The sequence below is a fragment of the Solanum verrucosum genome, unplaced genomic scaffold (genome assembly GCF_900185275.1).
Source record: "Solanum verrucosum unplaced genomic scaffold, falcon-dt-bn FXZP01000261.1, whole genome shotgun sequence".
NCBI lineage: Eukaryota > Viridiplantae > Streptophyta > Magnoliopsida > Solanales > Solanaceae > Solanum > Solanum verrucosum.
In genome coordinates, this window is record NW_026019969.1 from 12696352 (window position 1) to 12714789 (window position 18438).

At 32.8% G+C, this 18438-nt stretch overlaps 2 protein-coding genes across 2 annotated transcripts; both read right to left on the minus strand.

The window, feature by feature from the left end:
- Positions 1-1021: 1021 nt before the first annotated feature.
- Positions 1022-2498, minus strand: LOC125816084 (U-box domain-containing protein 26-like). The gene has a single exon (XM_049495677.1). The coding sequence runs from the start codon at positions 2268-2270 to the stop codon at positions 1023-1025; it is 1248 nt and encodes a 415-aa protein (XP_049351634.1). The 5' UTR covers positions 2271-2498; the 3' UTR covers position 1022.
- A 10599-nt stretch (positions 2499-13097) lies between these two features.
- LOC125816210 (PI-PLC X domain-containing protein At5g67130-like) lies at positions 13098-17808 on the minus strand. The gene is made up of 9 exons (XM_049495793.1): positions 17656-17808; positions 17399-17485; positions 17176-17298; positions 16891-17028; positions 14758-14856; positions 14165-14468; positions 13831-14054; positions 13649-13735; positions 13098-13524 (listed from the first exon to the last, which is right to left on the minus strand). Exons 2-9 carry the CDS (start codon positions 17468-17470, stop codon positions 13363-13365), a joined length of 1209 nt encoding a protein of 402 aa, XP_049351750.1. The 5' UTR covers positions 17471-17485; positions 17656-17808; the 3' UTR covers positions 13098-13362.
- Positions 17809-18438: the final 630 nt, after the last annotated feature.

Here is an 18438-nt window from a genome sequence, read left to right on the forward strand (position 1 = left end):
CAGTACGAATTTTAAAATCTTCATAAATTTATGCATATGTGATCCCAGAACCAACCTCGCTGCGTCTCATTGTCATCCCTATATATGTAAAACAATTTAATTCTCTTGTCCACTCGGTATCATTATAATATCTTCAATTATTGTTAGTAGACCGAAGTTAAAAATGTCACCATCTGTTGACTCAAGTATAGTAACAAGTGGGCCGGGCTATGCAGTAAAGAAGGTCCGATCCAGCCCAATAACTCCTCGTACTTAAGGTGTTTTTATAGGACCCAATATAATTATTATTTATTTATTTCTTAATTATTAATTATTTGCATGCACGCACATCTTGTTTAATGTAGTTAGTCTTCGGTCAAAAGAAATTTGAACTATCCCTTTCCAATTAGTGTCACACATGCTTTGCAACACCTCACATTACAACTCATCAAACATTACAACAACAAAAAAAAAAAAAATGTTTTGAATTATATTTGTTCATGAGTCAAAGATTCTTCTGAAATAATTTCAAACTATATTTGTAGAATTTCGCTGATATGTTATTGTTGTTGAATTTTGTTAGTGTAAATACATAATATGTAGTTTGGATATATTCAAAACTAACTCGAATACATTTAAAACTAACTCGAATATATTATAAAATAATTTAGAATTAGAAGAGAAATAAAGGATTTTAGAGATTTTTAAAAATAAAAATAAAATATTAAAAATAAGATAAACATAAAACGTGTATTTCAATATTTTTTCCTACATAATATCCTATATTGATAAGAAGAAACCATAGATTAAGAGTTCATTAATTACTCTAAAAGAGTATGTTTTAAATTGGAAAAGGAAAAAAGAAAAACAAATTTCCAGCCCAAAAAAAATGGTTATCTTACGTACAAAAATTACATACATGGAATAATGCTCTATTTACCAAATTTAGACACTTGGCTTTTTTCCTTTTCCTTTTTTTTTTTAACCTCGAATTACAAAAATTTGGGAGAGATTGGTAAAAGAGAGGTAAGAATGGTGAATCGTCAAAACGGAACGACGTCGCTGCAGGCAAAATCATCTGAATTGGCGATGGAGTCCTCCGGCCAACAATCGCGAAGCTGCTTCAAAAGCATTTGTGCTTTTCGCTTCGCACGTTCTGTACAATCGCTTTGAACTAACAGCAGCAGCTGAATCAACACGCCGGCGGCGACCGCCTCTTTCTGAGCTTGTTCCGACGCTGAGCAAAGCGATAGCAGTGCTCCGGCGGCGTATTCCGTCGCACGCTCCGATATCTTCAGGATAATTTTCACCAGGAGAGGCACCGTTAGCGCGTGAGATGCTAACGCTGCGCATCCTGATGGAATTCTGGAGAGGAGTTCGATTGTGGCGAGTGCTCTTTCCGCATCGCATTTCTCGAAATCCTGTAGCCTATCGATTAGCGCTTCCACCGCCCCGGCGGTCACCGCTCTTTGTCGGTGTTGCTTTACTAGGCATAAAGCAAATAACGCCTTGATTCCGACTTTCAACGCTCTCGGATACGCCAACGGATAATTCAAAATTCCGACGATTCCTTCGAAGACGTCATCCGCATTGCTGATTTGAGCACGGAGCTCCGGGGATCTCATTCCGGCGACTACAATCTCAATCAAAGCAGCTGAGTTGACTCGGACATCGATGGAAGGATGAAAAAGCATAGCAACCAGGTAACTAACTCGTTCCGGATCGGAAGCGACAAAAACGCATTCCGGTTCAGAGAGCGGAAACATGGATAGAATCGCGAGCGACTCGTGATTCAACTCCGATGAGTCCGAATCCATACGGGAGAATACAATCGCCAGAAGAATTTCCCGTGCGTTGTTCGCCGAAATTACAGACCGGTTCTTATCCGAGTCACGAGCTAGTCCTCTGAGTCTCCTCAACGCCGCAACCCTAGAATTCATATGATTCGACTGAGCCGCCGCCTGATTCAGCAACGACCGGACCAACGACGGATCAGCTGGTTGTTTCGGCGTCGGAATCCGCTCAACTCCAAAAGCCCGGTTCGCAACACACCACTCCTGTATAAGGCGGCGAAGAGTATGATTTGGAATAAGAGTGAAATCACTGAGCGGCGCCCTTGTTACCGGACAAGTAATATTTCCGGTGGCCACCCAGGACTCAATGCTTTGGCGGTCGTAAGTTTGACCGGTACAGACGGTAACCGGATCTCGCATAAGCTCTAAGGAGATTGGACAACGAAAATGGTATGGAATCTGAACACCAACATCCAAAGGGTCTAAACTTCCAGGCATGTTTTCTTGACTCTGTTTTTTCTTCTTTATCGGGTAGCAGTGAATTGGGTATCAGTAAATGTTTGTTATATATATATATATATATATATATATATAAAAATAGATATAGAAAAAGCTAAAACTGAAAGAGAGTCTGCAAATTCTCTTTCACTTTTGTTTGGGAATTTGCTGGGTCTTATACGGAGAGAAAACAGAGGGACATACCCAACAGGCCGTAGGGTTCTTCTCTCTGTTTTGCTCTGCTTTTATTCTGACGAAATTTTGCCATCCCCAACTCCCCACACGTGTGGTTTTCATTTATTTACTAAGCTGATATTAATTTGTTCATTTAACCATGGTTACGTTTGGTCTCTGGTCAAACCTAATGTGCGACTAAGTGGGACCCACATTCATGCTCAAATCTAACTTCTGTTTACGTAAATTGGCATTATTGATGAAATTTGAATGGTCCAATTCGATTAAGCACAAATACAATACATCATGCATTCATCTATTATTGAACTCATGCCCAAGCGCGGACCCACGTAGAACCGAGGGAGTTCAGCTTTTAATGATAAATCAAACTATTTTTATAACGTTAAATTTTATTTATTTTTTTATATATATTAGATATTGAAGTTTTTAAAATTCTTATATTTTGAATTCTTAAGTGAAAATTTTGGCTCTATAGTTGATTATGCAGTGGGATTTTCCCTATACTTTGTGTTCTCTATTTTGCACCTTTTTAGTTATAGGTAGATATTTAACTCTTTTTTTCTAGGGGTAATTTCGTAAAAAATTATGAACTAAAATAAGTGGCGTTTGCTTATAGAATTCAGATATTTTCTACTTTATTTGAAATTTATAAAGTTAGATATGCATTTGTTATATTTTAGGAAAGAAGGGAGCATTTAATTTGGAGTTTACTAAGAGGGAGTTGGAAAATAAAAGTTTGATTTTAAAAAAGTGAATAATTCTCCAAACGGCAAAGTTTTTACTTATCAGAGATTAATCTATCATAAAGCATTTAATAAAGAAAAAAGAAGAAGAAAAAGTATAGGGAATTATCAGAAATTACCAATTTAAAGTATAGGGAATTGCCGAATTGGTGTAATAACATTTTCATTTTTTTTTTCTGAAAGAATTGAAAAGCGAGAGCTAAAAGTAGCTGCTTGCATATTCTAAAAGGAAAGGTTCAATATTAAATTAAATCTAGAAGTGATATACAAGATATAATAGTATTAAACTCTTTATTTTTTTCGAATTCAATTATTTTTCCTTAGTTAAACGTTAAAAATAATAATTGAATCCTTTTATAATTCAATTTGAATACATGTCTTGAATGACCAGACAAAATCATTTTGATTTAGTTTTAAGATATGTAAGAAATTCAAATCTTGTTTTGCACTCAAAATCAAATTCAAGTTTGACTAGTCAATACCTTATGATATGGAAATTAAAGTCACTTTCGGTATGTATTGGAGTAAATGCAAATCATCTCAATCGAAAAAACTTCGAACTACTACTACTTTCCATTATTGTGGTTGTGTCACTTGAATTTATGATTTTTTATGATGAGCCATAAAATAGTAAATTTATCTATCTATATTGCTTAAAAGAATAATTATGATGGAAAAGATTACCCTTTTGCTTCTTGTGAAAGCTCATTCCAAAAATTGGCATCAAAGTTGACAGTTATTATGAAAACAATTGAATATTTTTTGGGAGCATATTCCAATTACTAGGACTGTGATTCAGTAAAATAGCATCTTCAATATGTCATTTTCTAGTTTCTTGGGGGAACCAAAAGAAATATTAGAGAAATTGGATACTCGATGTGCAAAATTGAGGAGAATAGCAGGAGGGGAGATTTGTCTACTTAGGTGAAAGTCCTCATTAATACCAATGAATTTTGAATTTGTGAAAATTCATGACACCGGTGCAGAGTTCCTAGTTGAGTATAGAGTATCAGTTGTAGTAATAAATTTAATATTTTTAAAAAAATAAAAATAAAGCATTGAAGGAGAGAGAGATTTTAAATTTAATAATGAAAGGATAAGCTAAAATATGTTTCTCCAAAGAACAAAAACCAATCCATTCTAATATCTAGCAATTCAAAGCCAAAACTGAGAAAATTGGTGGGATCATCTTAGTTTGGCCTTGTACTTTGTCAATTAAAGATTTAAGCAGTGCATTGTAGATGCTACGAATTCGGACGAACTTATTAGCTTTGATTAAAATTTTGTAGGTTTGTTTAAATAAATAATTGAATGTGTTCAACTCAAGTATTGAATTTTGAATCAAGTGAATCAAATAGCCACCCTCTCTTTTACTCGTATCGTTCATTTTATATTACTTGTTACCTTACAAAATCAAGATAAAATTTAGTTGTAAATTTTCTATTTTGTCCTTAAATTTAATCCATTTTGAAAGTATAAATATTAGTATTAAGTTTCAAAGGTGTTGATCTATTGTTAATCTTTGATATGATGAATAATGTAATTAGAAAAATGATTTTAATTTGGGGACACAGCGAGTATTTGTCTAAGATGGAAAATAAAAAAAATAGTTTATAACTTAATTACAAATTTACACTCATTATTAACTATATAATCACATTTAATATATTATTATTTAAAAACTGATATAATAAAATTATTATTTTATTCATTATGTTTGTCAAGTAAAAATAGACTGAGTGACACATAACATTGAAGTTGAGTTATGGTTTTTTTTTTTTTTTTTTTTTTTTTTTTACCATGGTTTCCGGGCGTCGCTTTGCGAACCCGACTAGTTATGGTTCAAATTAGAGTGAATAAAAACTCGAAACTTTTGTCCTTGATTTATAATTAAAAAGGTGACGCGTAGGTGGTGCTTTACTGTTGATTGGATTTGTATTTTAGGTAGTCAAAGGTCAAAGACGAACAGAGGAATGTGCGGAGGCCAGCTTGTCTTTACCAATCTCTTTATTCGAGTAGATAGATAGATATACAACCTCCATTAAACACCCACATATATTTCCTCTATACAACCCACTAACTTTATCTCTCTCCTATTTTTTTATTGATGTTCGATTATTATGAATTTTCACACCATGTAGGAGGATATTTTCATATCTAAGCTCAAATTAAGAGAGGAACAATTTCATCCGCTGCACTGTACTGTGTTGATAGACTATTTTTATTTTGGTCCTAATATTTTGTGGGATGCTCCATTAAAGGGTGGTCCCCATTTAGAAGTGGGGCATTTCAAGAAATGAACAAAAGGATGTTGATCAAGTGGGGGCAGACAACGTAACTATAGGTCCTTGAGGAAAAATACCAATTGAGATTTTCTCTGGAAGAAAGTGATCAAATAGAGAATCTTTTTTTTACTATCCCATCACATGTTTTTCTTTTTTTGGGGTTTAAAAATAAGAGAAGATTATTCTATTTGGGTCATTGTCCGGGTCGGGTAAAAATATAAAAATTCCGGCAGTGACAGTGAAGAGAGGCACGCGTGTGGAGACAGACAGTGCGGTCCACGGAGTCAGGCCAACAGTAGGACCGAGTTTTGTCTGTGGTCAACCAGGCAACCTTGCCGGTACAGCTACACCCCCATGCACGTGCTATTTCTCCCTTGCACGTGTCACCCAGCTAAGCACACACCCCTACCCCAGCCCATTTTCTTATCCTCCATTTTGTAACACACAATATTGATAAGAGGAGAGAAAAATTAGAGGGGATTACAATATAGATAATCAAATTCAGACCAATAAGATGAGAGTTTAAATAGTCAATTAATTAAATTATTAAGACTTTCATAAATTTAATTTAATAGATTACCTCGTCCACTTAAATTGGTTCTCACTTTATCAGATATGTGCCTAATATATAAGTCCTTTTAACACTCATACTTGTAAATTTATGAATTTAGAATTGAATATTTGTTGAAAATTGATCAGTATATTTTGTTTGTGTTTGCTCAAACTAATGGATAATACATGCTAAACAAGCATTGCTAGAATTCAACGTAATACTAGTCAAATTTATGTTAAATTCTGACAAAGTGAAGAGTATTATTGAATCATCATTATTTTATAAGAACTATAGTTATGGATAAACATATAGTTTATTAGTAATAGAAATGGAGGAAGATAATAATGAACGTGTAGGCAAGGTACATCCACACGTGATCAAAGAGGATATAGCATGGAACGTACTGTATTTTTATTGATTATAAAAGTACAATATAAACTTGAAGTTTCCCAGAAGGGGTTAGTCAACATTCATCCCCTGGTATTGGTCCAGTTCCAGTTCAAATGTTCAATGCAGCTGGCACTGTAGTCCATGCAACAACCATGTGTAATTTATGAAAAACAATGGTACCAATAAAAACTGTGCCAGTCAAAAATCTGCTATACCTAAAAATATATTCTGACATATTAGTAATCAAATTTTGATAGCTCCTTAGCTTCCAAAAGTTTCAATTCCTTTACTCTTGTTACCTGAGGTACAAATTCGAGATACCCACATTTTTCTTAAATTACTTTTAAAAAAATAAATCCATTGTTTCACGAGCTACCTACCACTTCACCAAAACAGATGCCGGTTAAGCCAAATACAATGAAACTACCTAATATTTTTGCTTCCGGGGTGATTTGTATTTTAGACCACAGTCCACACACTTGAGTATATTTTTATCACTATTTCTTTGGCTAGAATTATTAAAACAAGCCCTTAGATTTTATTTATTTTTTGACAAACTTGTCGGGAATATATGGCCAATAATTGTTAATATACTCTGGAGCTAAAATTATGTTACTGTGGGCATATCTAATTAAGGTTAATTAATTTTGAGAGCTTTGTCTTTTTCGTTGTAATTTTGTTTTGTTTTTTTAATTAATTTTCAGACTGAATGATGATGTCTATTTGAAGCAATAGAATCTATCAATAATGATGTATCACAGTTTTAAATTACTTGTCAATTAGAGTTCTTTATTTTAATGAGAAAAATTGGGTAGAGAATTCAAAAAATGGTTAATTAGGAAAAAAAAATTCCTTTTATTTTTAATCTTAAGGAATCCAATCGTACAGTAAAGTAATAAAAATCGTTATCCATATTAAGTTGAGCAAGAGTGTAAAGTAGCATAAGGACAAGTTTGATTTTAGTGTAACATGGATTAATATTTTTTTATAGAATAATTTGCTGTCAAAGCACCTTTAGTAGAGCTAATAGAAAAGCTACTAAGTGAAAAGACTGGTAAAGAATTATGTATGTTATGAGTGGTGGCTTGGCTTGGAATGTCAAATCTTTTATAACAGTTAAAAAATAAAAAGTGGAAGGTGCAGTGTTAAAGGGGCATTTCATCAAATGAAAAATTGACGTGGTTCCCAACATGTTTTGTTTCATATCCGTTTGATCGATTAAATTAAAATTCACACATTATAAAATCTATTTTTAAGTGTAACACCCTCGAATTTTTTTTCCGTTGCAAGAGCTCGAATCCAAAACATTTGTTAAGGATGTAACAATCTTGCACCATCCCTTTAGGAAGTTCTCTCCTCTAATTTTGAAACATAATTAATTGTGTCACTAGCTTGATTCCTACAAAGGAGGAAATTGGGGAATCAACTTTTTATTGTGAAGATGCTTCATTTAGGTTTAGTGGATGAATATGGGAGGGTTATTGGCCACACTATATACTGCTTGATGATAGAGACAATTTAATTCATTGTATCCTTAGAAAATGTTTGGAACAAAATCAAGTACGTAATTATTACCTATATACAACACAAATATATAGGTAAGTTCACTTTTTTAAACTCGAGTCATGTTACGTTCATACACTCAATATCTTTGACTCGAATTATATGATGATGATAACAAATTCTTAAGTATATCTATTTCATCAACCAAGTATGCATGCATCATCATTACAATAGAACAACGTCAGAGTGTAACAATTCTCTTTCATTCAATAGTTATTAGTCTTGTTTAATTCAAAGTAAATTTATTAAGAAGTCCAACATCGATAGAGGGATGGAAACATAAATGATTATGATACATTCTTTGTCTTGCAAGGTGGGGTGGGGGATATGGAGGGGATGGATAGTGGTTGTGAAAGATTGAATTTTAGGGAAGCTTCCGAGTCACTTTGTTTTAAGAATGATATTCTATTGGGTAATTGAGAAGAGAGTCAAAATATAAAGATAATTGTGTTTTTTTTAGAGTGAAAAAGAGGCAAAGCCTAGTTGTCTTTGTGATTCGATCTACGTTTTGCAATCTTTGGTGGTGGTGGTCCAAATTTTTATTTTATTTTTGGTTATTATTACTATAATTATTCTAAATTATTGAGTGTCCACGTGTTCCATCTAATTATCTGCCACGTTTCATATAAATCTTAAAATCTTTTTTGTTGTTGTTAAATTCAATATCTCAAATCTGATGTGGTTGCCCTTTGCCTCAATCAGTATTGTGACGTTTAACTTTATTGCAACTTTTGTTTGCTTGTTTTACTTTAGACTATTAAAATTATTTTTCTCCACTACAAAATCAAATTATTAAAAGATATTTGATTAAAATAATTCTAATCAGACAAAGAGGAGTTCTTATCCGAACAACATATTTCAACCGAGAAAGTTAGTACAGTCGAAATGATAAATAACGCTTCATCTTTAATCAATAATAAGACTTAAATATTAAAAATTAAACTATAAAACATTTTATTTTTTAAAGTAAAATATTTCAAATACGAATCAAAATTAATCGAATTTGATATTAAAGTTAAAAAGTGTTGAAACTAGGGCAAGCCATGCGGTCAAACCTATCTAAAGAATCTGTGCAAACACTATAATTTTAGTGTGAAAATTTGTGCTCCGTAAAAAGTGGGGATAACTTTACTGGCTAAGCAATCTAATGTCATGAATTCCTAAAATCTTCATTTACAAGTTGACAATATAATACTATACTCTATAAATTCAACTTTCTCAAAATCAATCGCCCTAAAAGCAAGCATATAATTAAACCCAACATGCTACTGATAACAGTAACAAAATACCCATAATATATATTTCCTCCGTTCACTTATACATGTTTGCTACACTAAAAATAGATTTTTATAATTAATTATTTACTCAAATGATAATTTATCACTTAATTCATAATTAATTTACTCTCATTATTAACTTTATACGGTCATTTCCTAATGTATTTTTCAAAGCAATGAATTTCTTTAATATATTCAAAAGATGCTATAGTAAATTAATTATCATTCTATTTATTTGGTTTTTAAATAGTCAATTTGGACGAGTAATGCTCCCCTCCGTTAATCTTTACTTGTCCATTCTACTATCTTGGGATGTTCAAAAATACTTGTTCAGTTTATAAAACCAATGAATAATTTACTGTGTTGAGTTTATTTTACCCTTGCTATTAAGTACTCCCTCTGTCCCTAATTACTTGTCAACTTTTTCTTTTATAATTGTCCCTAATTACTTGTCCATTTTGATAAATCAAGAAAGGACAAAAAACTTTTACCTATTATACCCTCAATTAATTACTTTGAAAAAGGTAGAACTTTTTGAAAATCTTAAATTTTTAATTCATCCACTTATTAATTAATAGGGGTAAAATGGTAAACTCTCTATGTCGATAATTGTTTTTTTAATAGGTGTGTCAATTCAAAAGTAGACAAGTAATTAGGGACAGAGGGAGTACTATTCATTTGAATGTTTGATGACTTATAATTAATAAGGGTGATTTGGTAAAATTACCCATATCATCTACTGCTTTTTAATTCATGTATCAAGTCAATAGTAAATAATTATTGTTTGATAGAGTAAAATGGACTTAGGGAGTATAAACTAGATATCTTTTGGATTAGATAGAATTGAGTATTCAATTTTCGAATAAATTGAGAAAAGTATATGTAGTAGACATTCTTTCTCCACTATGAATTTGTGTGGGCAACTGTAATTCCCACTTTGTGACGTAATTGTAAACCAATTCAACAATTTTAGTATACTAATGGATAATATTGATTTTTTGTCCAATCAATATGTTTTAGAATACTATTAATTGTGGAGCTATGACATGTTTATTCCGATGTATGTACATTGAAATTATAAAATTGTGTGGCAAAAGGGGTTGAATAAACAATATTTGTCTTCTTGTGAAACTTGGTCACTTTTTCTATTAAGATACATTAGTGAGTTAAATTCCTTAGAGTTTTATGATTCCCCTCATGCTAAACCAAATTATATTTAACATACACTCATAGTAGTGCAAGAAACTTTTACTTTATTCGTGTACTTTATCTCACTATAGCCGTGAAGTATTTTATTTTTCAGATTATTAATTTCACTTTATAATAGTATATAAATTATTGATGATCGCGTAGAAATAAAAATCATTAAAAAAAAAATCCCACTCCTCCAAGAAAAGTGTTGGCAACAACATAAAGTAAGATGCGCATGTAGTTGTTGTGTAAGTTCAAACATTTACATATATAAGAGAAAAAATCACCTTTAATAACTACGTCTCTGCTAAACAACATGCATGTTGAATGGTCAAGATTAAAAATTTATCCTTTTATAATCAAGTAAATAATGTAGTTTATGTCCTCATCAAGTAATAACTTTATATTGAGTTAATAACTACTCCAGTAGATACTATTGTTCGATTAGAATTTTGCTATTACTTTATTACCTATGTGTGAACAATAATGCTAACTAAAGTCAATATCGAGTCATTCACCACACTTATTTTTTTTTATATATATACACATAGTCCTTTCCTTACTTTTATTATTCCTCTCTTTCTTCATCAAATGTATTTTTTTAAGATGTAACTTGTATATAATTTAATTATCAAGATAAAGATATGAAAGTAAAGTATAGTTTAGAATAAAAATAGGAATATTCTTTTAATTATGTCACGACGCATGCAACAGATTCTCCTCACAGGATAATATTTTCACCCTACCAACCTACAAACTCTGATCATCTTAATAGTATCTTACTACATAATTAACTTTTTCAGGATTAATTAATTGCTGCAGAGGGTTAAATTTAGTTTCCTGCAGGTAATACATATCATTAAGACATTAAACTTAGAAATTCGTGAGATTATAGCCAATGGCGGTGCCTTGAGCCACTAAATCTTTTGTATTCTACTATTCCTTTAAGGATAACCTTTTTACTTTACTTTACTACTCCCTCCGTCCACAATTGTTTGGCAGGTATACTAAAAATAGATGTCCAAGATTAATTATCAATTTAAACAATCAAGAAATAATTAGTCACTTTTTTCCAATTCTGCCCTTAATGATTGTGTAGTTCAATTGAAAAGTTATGTAGACTTCTGGTATTCTAGATATAGTAGGGTTATATTAGTCAAATTACACCTTGTATTAAATTTTCCTTGAGAGATGTGCATGACCTTACCCTGACAAACAATTGTGGACGGAGGGAGTAACTAAATACAAGTAGCTTGTTAGCATTTTGGAGTTTACCTACCTTTCATATTCATTCATACTACGTACAAGTCTGTAATTAAGTTAAATACATTATTACTTTGATATAAATATCCGATATGAGTGAATACTTTTTATTTGTAGTGTTACTTGCACATAAATTATTTGTCGTGTTTGTTCTCATAGAGATCAATTTGATTGATTTTTTATCTAAAAGTCAATTTGGATTGACCTAAAAGTTGGTCAAACATAATTTTAAGTCATTTTTAGCTTTTGGGAGTGTTTGACAAAGCTAAAAATAACTTAAAATAAGTTTTCAAAAATGACTTAAAAAAAGTTAAAAGTTGGTCATTTTTTAACTTAAAGTTAATTAAGTTTGATTTTTTAGGAAGCTGTTTTTTTTTTTTAAGTTAAGCCAAATGGACTCTAAATCAGTTAATTTTTTATTGTTATTTATTTAAAAAATTATCTAGTACTAGTAAAGCTAAACGAAATATTATTAGTATTAGTCACATTTTATTCTTATCAAATTGGGGAAGGAAATATATTTCAAAATATCTAATTTATCAATTAAAATTGGTTATTGACTAGAATCTTAGGATTTTTGTGAGGCCTGTACTCTTGGCCCATACTTTGGTTTTGCGTATTTTAATGGGCCTAGTAGATCTTCTATATTTGGACCATGTTTAAACTGTTAGCTCCTCATTTAATGGATGCTTCAGCCCACTTCGGATGTGAAAATATAGAAGAATATTGTGGAATTCAGAGTAATTATTCGTAGGAAATCCTCTGATAGAATAATTTCAAACACATTCTACAAGTTTCACCAACATATCGTCCAGACTTGTGCAATTTCATTCTTGCATTAGTCTAATTATGAAGGGTGACATTAGCCCCATAACAGGATGAGTGGCTGGTTGAAGGGTTAGCAGTTTATTTTTTGTCTTCACTTTCACTTTTGTTGTTGAGTAAGAAACTTCAAATAATGAGTTTTCTTTTCCATTCATAAACCTAACAAAGACATGGGCCTAACGTTGAATACTCTTTTGTCTGGACTAAATCTAATAAATTCTCAAATTGGGCATCATCAGTCATGTGTGGGATGGGATAGGTTGCTATTATTTCCCCATCTTCTTGTTTGGTGCTCATGACGTCTTACGCTAATCAGGTATATTCAAATTCCACAACATGTTCATGTTACGTGCAAGCAACGTGAACAAGATTCCTGTTACTTTCTCAAATTTTCCAATATCTGTAAACTTCAAACTATCCCATACTTACAAGTCAAGGATGCCACAAATTTGGAACAAATAAGAATAATAGTGAAGAATAAAATAACATATCAAATAAAAGGAACAAATAAAAAGTTCAAAGAGAATAGACCATACCAGAATCAGTTACATTTCACCAAGTTCTTTCCATATACAAGTACCTGTGGCAATATAAGCTAAACTAACTTCACATCAGCTTTACAATTGATCCACACACCATTCAGACTCCTTAGCTCCAAGTTTCTAAAATCCATAAGTACGTCAGAAGATTAACTATTGCTAATTAGCTTGTCTGGTTGTAGTCATAATCACCTACTATGCTTTCAGTAAAATCTAATCCTTAATCCTTGTGAAGCAAATATGAACTTGTGTAGGCTGTTGTCCTCAATTACAATAAGAAAAAAGATACTAATGTTGTTCCCAACAACCATTGCAGCTTTGGTTGGAAATTCAAATTTGAAAAGCTTGTTTCATTTTTAGCTGCAGCAGCTGGTGTTTTTGGAGAAATGCTTGGTTCAGGCAGATCACATGCTCCAAAAGTCATATTCTCCTACATATAGAATTAAAGGCACCCAAAATGTCACAAAGTTGCATGTTTTGAATCCTAAAAAATACTATTTATGGCCTCAAAGTGGACTAGTGGAAACAAAGTTTAATAAGTAGCTCATTTGTACCTTGCAGGAAGCAATGTTTGCACACCCGCATACTAGATGTCCATTTGCCAAGTCTACAGCCTCAGGGGCTCCACCTCCATCACTTCTCTGCAAAGTCCACAATCAGTAAAATTAGTCGAAGAGGGAAGCAAATCTTATTAAAGACTCATTTCATAGATAGTCAGTTCAAACAAAAAGCATACCCTGTAAAAATCAACAGCAATGAAGTTAGGCCACCTTTTACCAGCAGCTTCATGGCATGTGTTCATCATGTCAATGAGTGGGGCTGAATTATGCTTGCAAGCTTGAGCAAAATCTGGGGCATCAGTAAAGTAGTTCATAAGGACTAACGACTTTGACTTAGTGTTCATAGAAGATGATTCTGCACGATTTGGACAAGAACCAGGTTTCATGCCACCATTTCCATCTGCAAATCCGAAGCCCTTGTATTTGAGAGTATGTTTTATCATTTTCCTCCAAAGGAATTTTAAGAGACCTAAAAATTTGATTTTAGAGATAAGCTAAAGATGAACTCACATTGGTTTTCTACCAAGTATCTCCACTCATAGGCAATGCCTTCTGAAGATTCTTTGGCAGACTTAGATGTGAAGACAACCAATCGCTGATTGTGCTGAACCATATCATCTACAGTTGGCCATTCTCCACCAGTTTTAGGCATCCGAGAAACTGGAAACCAGAATTTTCTAACCCCAGCCGCATCAAACACCTTGTTTAGGCCATTCGGCGATGTAACATAATCCTCAATTATAATTGTAACAATTTCTGATGGGTTTGCTTCAAGAAACACTCCTATCTCCCTCAAGACATTGACTGCAGTTTGCTGACAGAAAAATTCCACGTCAGTTTCAAAAGAAAGTAACTTTAAGAGATAAGAATCTAGAAATGTTGTAAACCAATGAGAAAATAGTCAATTTTTTTCCATTTTCCATCAAATTTATTACTGTAATGACAAGTAAAACAGGGACAAAAATGAATTATATCCTCTTTTCCCTAAAACTGCTAAGGATGAGAATGCCTCATATGCCAAAACAATGAACATCTGCAAACCTGTAAACATGCCAAAGTGTCGAAGTTATTAAGTATTACATCACTGGTTCATGAAAACTTACAAAAGCTGTATAATTGTAACATTTTGCTCCAAATGAGTGACATAGCCAGATGTCATTGTCGAAGTCATACATATCAAGCATTAAACCTCTTACACCATTCTGCGCCAATTCATGTCAAAAAGCTCATCAGTATCCATATATACAAGTAATTTGAAAACCTGTCAGAGCTGGCAGTTCATGTCTTCCTAAATCGCAATTTCCGAACATTTTAATAGGGAAACAGAGAATAATAAAAAGTAGGTATTGCGGAATTGACTGGTGTTTTACCTTTTCTCTGTGAAAACCAATTTCTCCAAAATGTTATGATACTTTTAGCGTTCATACAGGTCATCTAACACTAAGAATCAAGTCAAGAGAAAGGTTAAAATAAATATACTATGACGCAGAAAGGTTTTTTAGAGTCCTTTCCTAGCCCAGAGGCTTACAGTATGAAAGCTTAACTCAAGAGTTTGTTTCATCTCTTTTTCCTATAGGTTCTCATAGTTGCAAACTTAAGGTGCTTGTATTCCTCAATGTCCTAGTGATGGTTAACCTCAAGGAGATGAATATCTGAGTCTCAGCTCACCTAATTGGACAAGACAACACTTGCTAGTTTAGTGGCGTACGTGTACAATAAAAATCAGTGGAATAGTTTGAGATACACAAACCCCTGTAATCAATCTTTTAAGTGTTGGAAAAGGAAGGGATGGCAGTCTTTATTATATCCTTAATTAGACATTAGCACCAATTCTACTTCAAAGGATAGTGTAAGTAAGCCATCCCCACCACACCCTTACCCCTATGTCCTAACTCATTCATTGTATTGTTTGTCTAGATTATAAACAATGCTTGGGAAAATACTTTTTATTTACCTACCAAACACAAGGAAATAAGTAAGAAAAATACCTTTTTTACTTCATGCCAAACACACCCTAAATGTTAAAATCGTAGTACCAGGTACCCGAAATAGGTGAAGATTATATCAAAAGATTCAAATGTTGATGGTTCTAAAGTATGTAAAATCCTAGTGGCTTATTGACATGAACATATATCTTTCATCCTATACACATTACAGATAATTGGTAGGTAAAATCATAATATGAAAGGTAAGGATGAAAGTTATAGTACTACTATGCAGGTATGGGGTAAGATGAGGATTGATAGTTTAGTACCCACAGTGTGTATAGGTAAAGTAAAAATTATTCAGTATCCTATTCATATTCATCCCTAGATAAATGGTTTTGAATAGTATTAATTTAGGGACTAAGGGTGTTCTGAAAAATATTTATGGGCCAAGAAAACCTAGTTGATAGCTCTGCTGGAGTAAATACAAGTCCAGCCAGAACTCAGAAGCTAAAAGATCAACCCTTAAACCCTGGCACTTTAATTGAAATAATGACACTTGTCTGCTGCATTAAGCCATCAGATTTCTTCTGGAGCAATTCCAACTACTTTAACTTAAAGAGAACCCTCACCCCCATTATCAGAAAATGAAGCTTTCCAACGCAATTTTTACCAGATTGCAGAAACAGGTCACAGATTAATCCTTTGCAAAACAAAACAGTAGTCTGGAGGGCCAAAAACTACTTAAAATATTAGCAATTGCTGCTAATAATAATTCATAAAGTCTGATATAATAAACCATAAACTAATAAACTATACACAGAAAAGGAATCTATCTGCTGACATTCCTTCAAATCCGACACACTTCTAGCCCATACCTAACGTTGCATATTATAATAAAGTCCACGTACTAAAGTGCATAGAAACACAACAATCAACAAGAGTCAGCAACAGCTAACAACTACAAGGCTGACTAACTCAACTTTAAACCTTCTCCATGTGCCAGGCATAGACATTAAAGTAATATAAAATAATAAAGGTAATAACAATAACAGTAATAGTAATACCATGAACTTTCATATAGAATAGGAGTAATATATAATTCTCAATCCAGTTCACAGTTTCTCATAATTGATTCAAAGGACTGTTTCGCCCAATAGATTAACTAACATCCTTTTGTTTGAATGCTGTTTGACATCCTCCTTTGTTTTTTAGTACTTGGTTTTGGCATCATAGGAAAAAGAGCTAAACGCTTGTGATCTCTATATTTTTGAAGTGTTGAAGAAAGAGATCACGGAGGTGTAAACTTACATTTAGCTGTTCAGTGATGGTGTCCTGCTGATTCATTGGAGCTAATATTACACCTCCTGTCCCGGACTTCGCTTTCAATTTGGCAAAAGAATTGTGAGTCGTCAGCCAGGAGTACCGATTAAACGGCAATCCTTTCACCTACGATTATTAAAACATTTAACAGTTTAGCTTCAACAACACATCAGGCCGCTAGCAAATATGACATATATAGAAAATCCAGGGGCGTATACATCTACCTACAATACAAGTAATCTGAAAAAAATCACAAACTGTAGGAAAATGCACCTTCGAAAGAGGATTGACCGGTTGAAGTCGAGTACAACGCGGACGGACATTGCCATTTGCGAGGCAAGTCTCACAATGTAACCCTGAATCACAACTTCCATTGGCTACACAACTTTGTCCTTCCTATCACCAGAGGAACAAAACATAAATACAATCGACAAAAGGCATCGGCGTTTGCTTCAACAAAAACAGTGAGCACGAAGATGAAGTAGTAATCACTTACCTTAAGAGCTTCACAACAAGCAAACAGAAGAGTAACCGCAACAAACAGAGTAACCGTAAACTTAAAATTCATAGCGAAATTCAAGCTCTGCAATGGAACATTCGTACAAATTAGGGCTCAGATCACATACAATAAGAACCAATCGCGCAATTAATCTCACAAATCTCATGCATAGCAATTACTTACTCCAGTCTCTGTGACACACTTAAACAAACACATAAATATACGATATTATAAGAATCGGCTTGCACAAGTACCTTTATCAATGGCGTCGATTGAAGAATCAGTTGGCCATTTTGAAGGAAAAAACTGCGTGAGTAAAGGAAAAGAAAGAGAAGAAATGAAGAAGTAACTGCAGTGTGTGGGGGACCTATGCCTCTGTGATTAGATAATGCCGCGCCAACAACTTCATATCTCAGTGGTTTTTCCTTTTCTTTTTTTTTATCCTTTTTCTTTTTTCAAATTTTTTTCATTCGAGACGAAAGCTAGATTAAATTCGAATTCACCCCAAAAAATTCACATTACCAGTAAAGTGCTCAGTAACAAAGACACTCCATACTCAAGAGTCGAGACACTCAATCTGAAACCTCTCATTAAAAATGAAATTCAACTAATTTTTCTATAAAAATCTTTCATTTGTCCCAATTTATGTGACACTTTTCATTTTTCGAGAGTCAAACAATTTAAGTTTGATAAAAAATTTGTGCATGAAAGCTTCAATTTTTTTGAAATGAAATTTATATATTTGTAAACTAAGTAAAAAGTATTATAAGTCACAATAATTGATAATTTAAAATTTTTAAAAAATACATAAAAAAATTATGATCAAAATATAAATTTATTTGGATTTTGAAATTTAAAAAATGTCACTTAAAACGAGAAGGATGGAGTAATAATTAAATAAAGCATGTGAACATTTCTGTCGTAGGTAAATGTGTACGCAAAACATTCATTGCCTTTAAACGTAAGTATTTGTCATACAAGTTCCACTAGTTGATTTTATTGCGCTGTTGATTTTATTGCGCAGTAATAGAAGATTT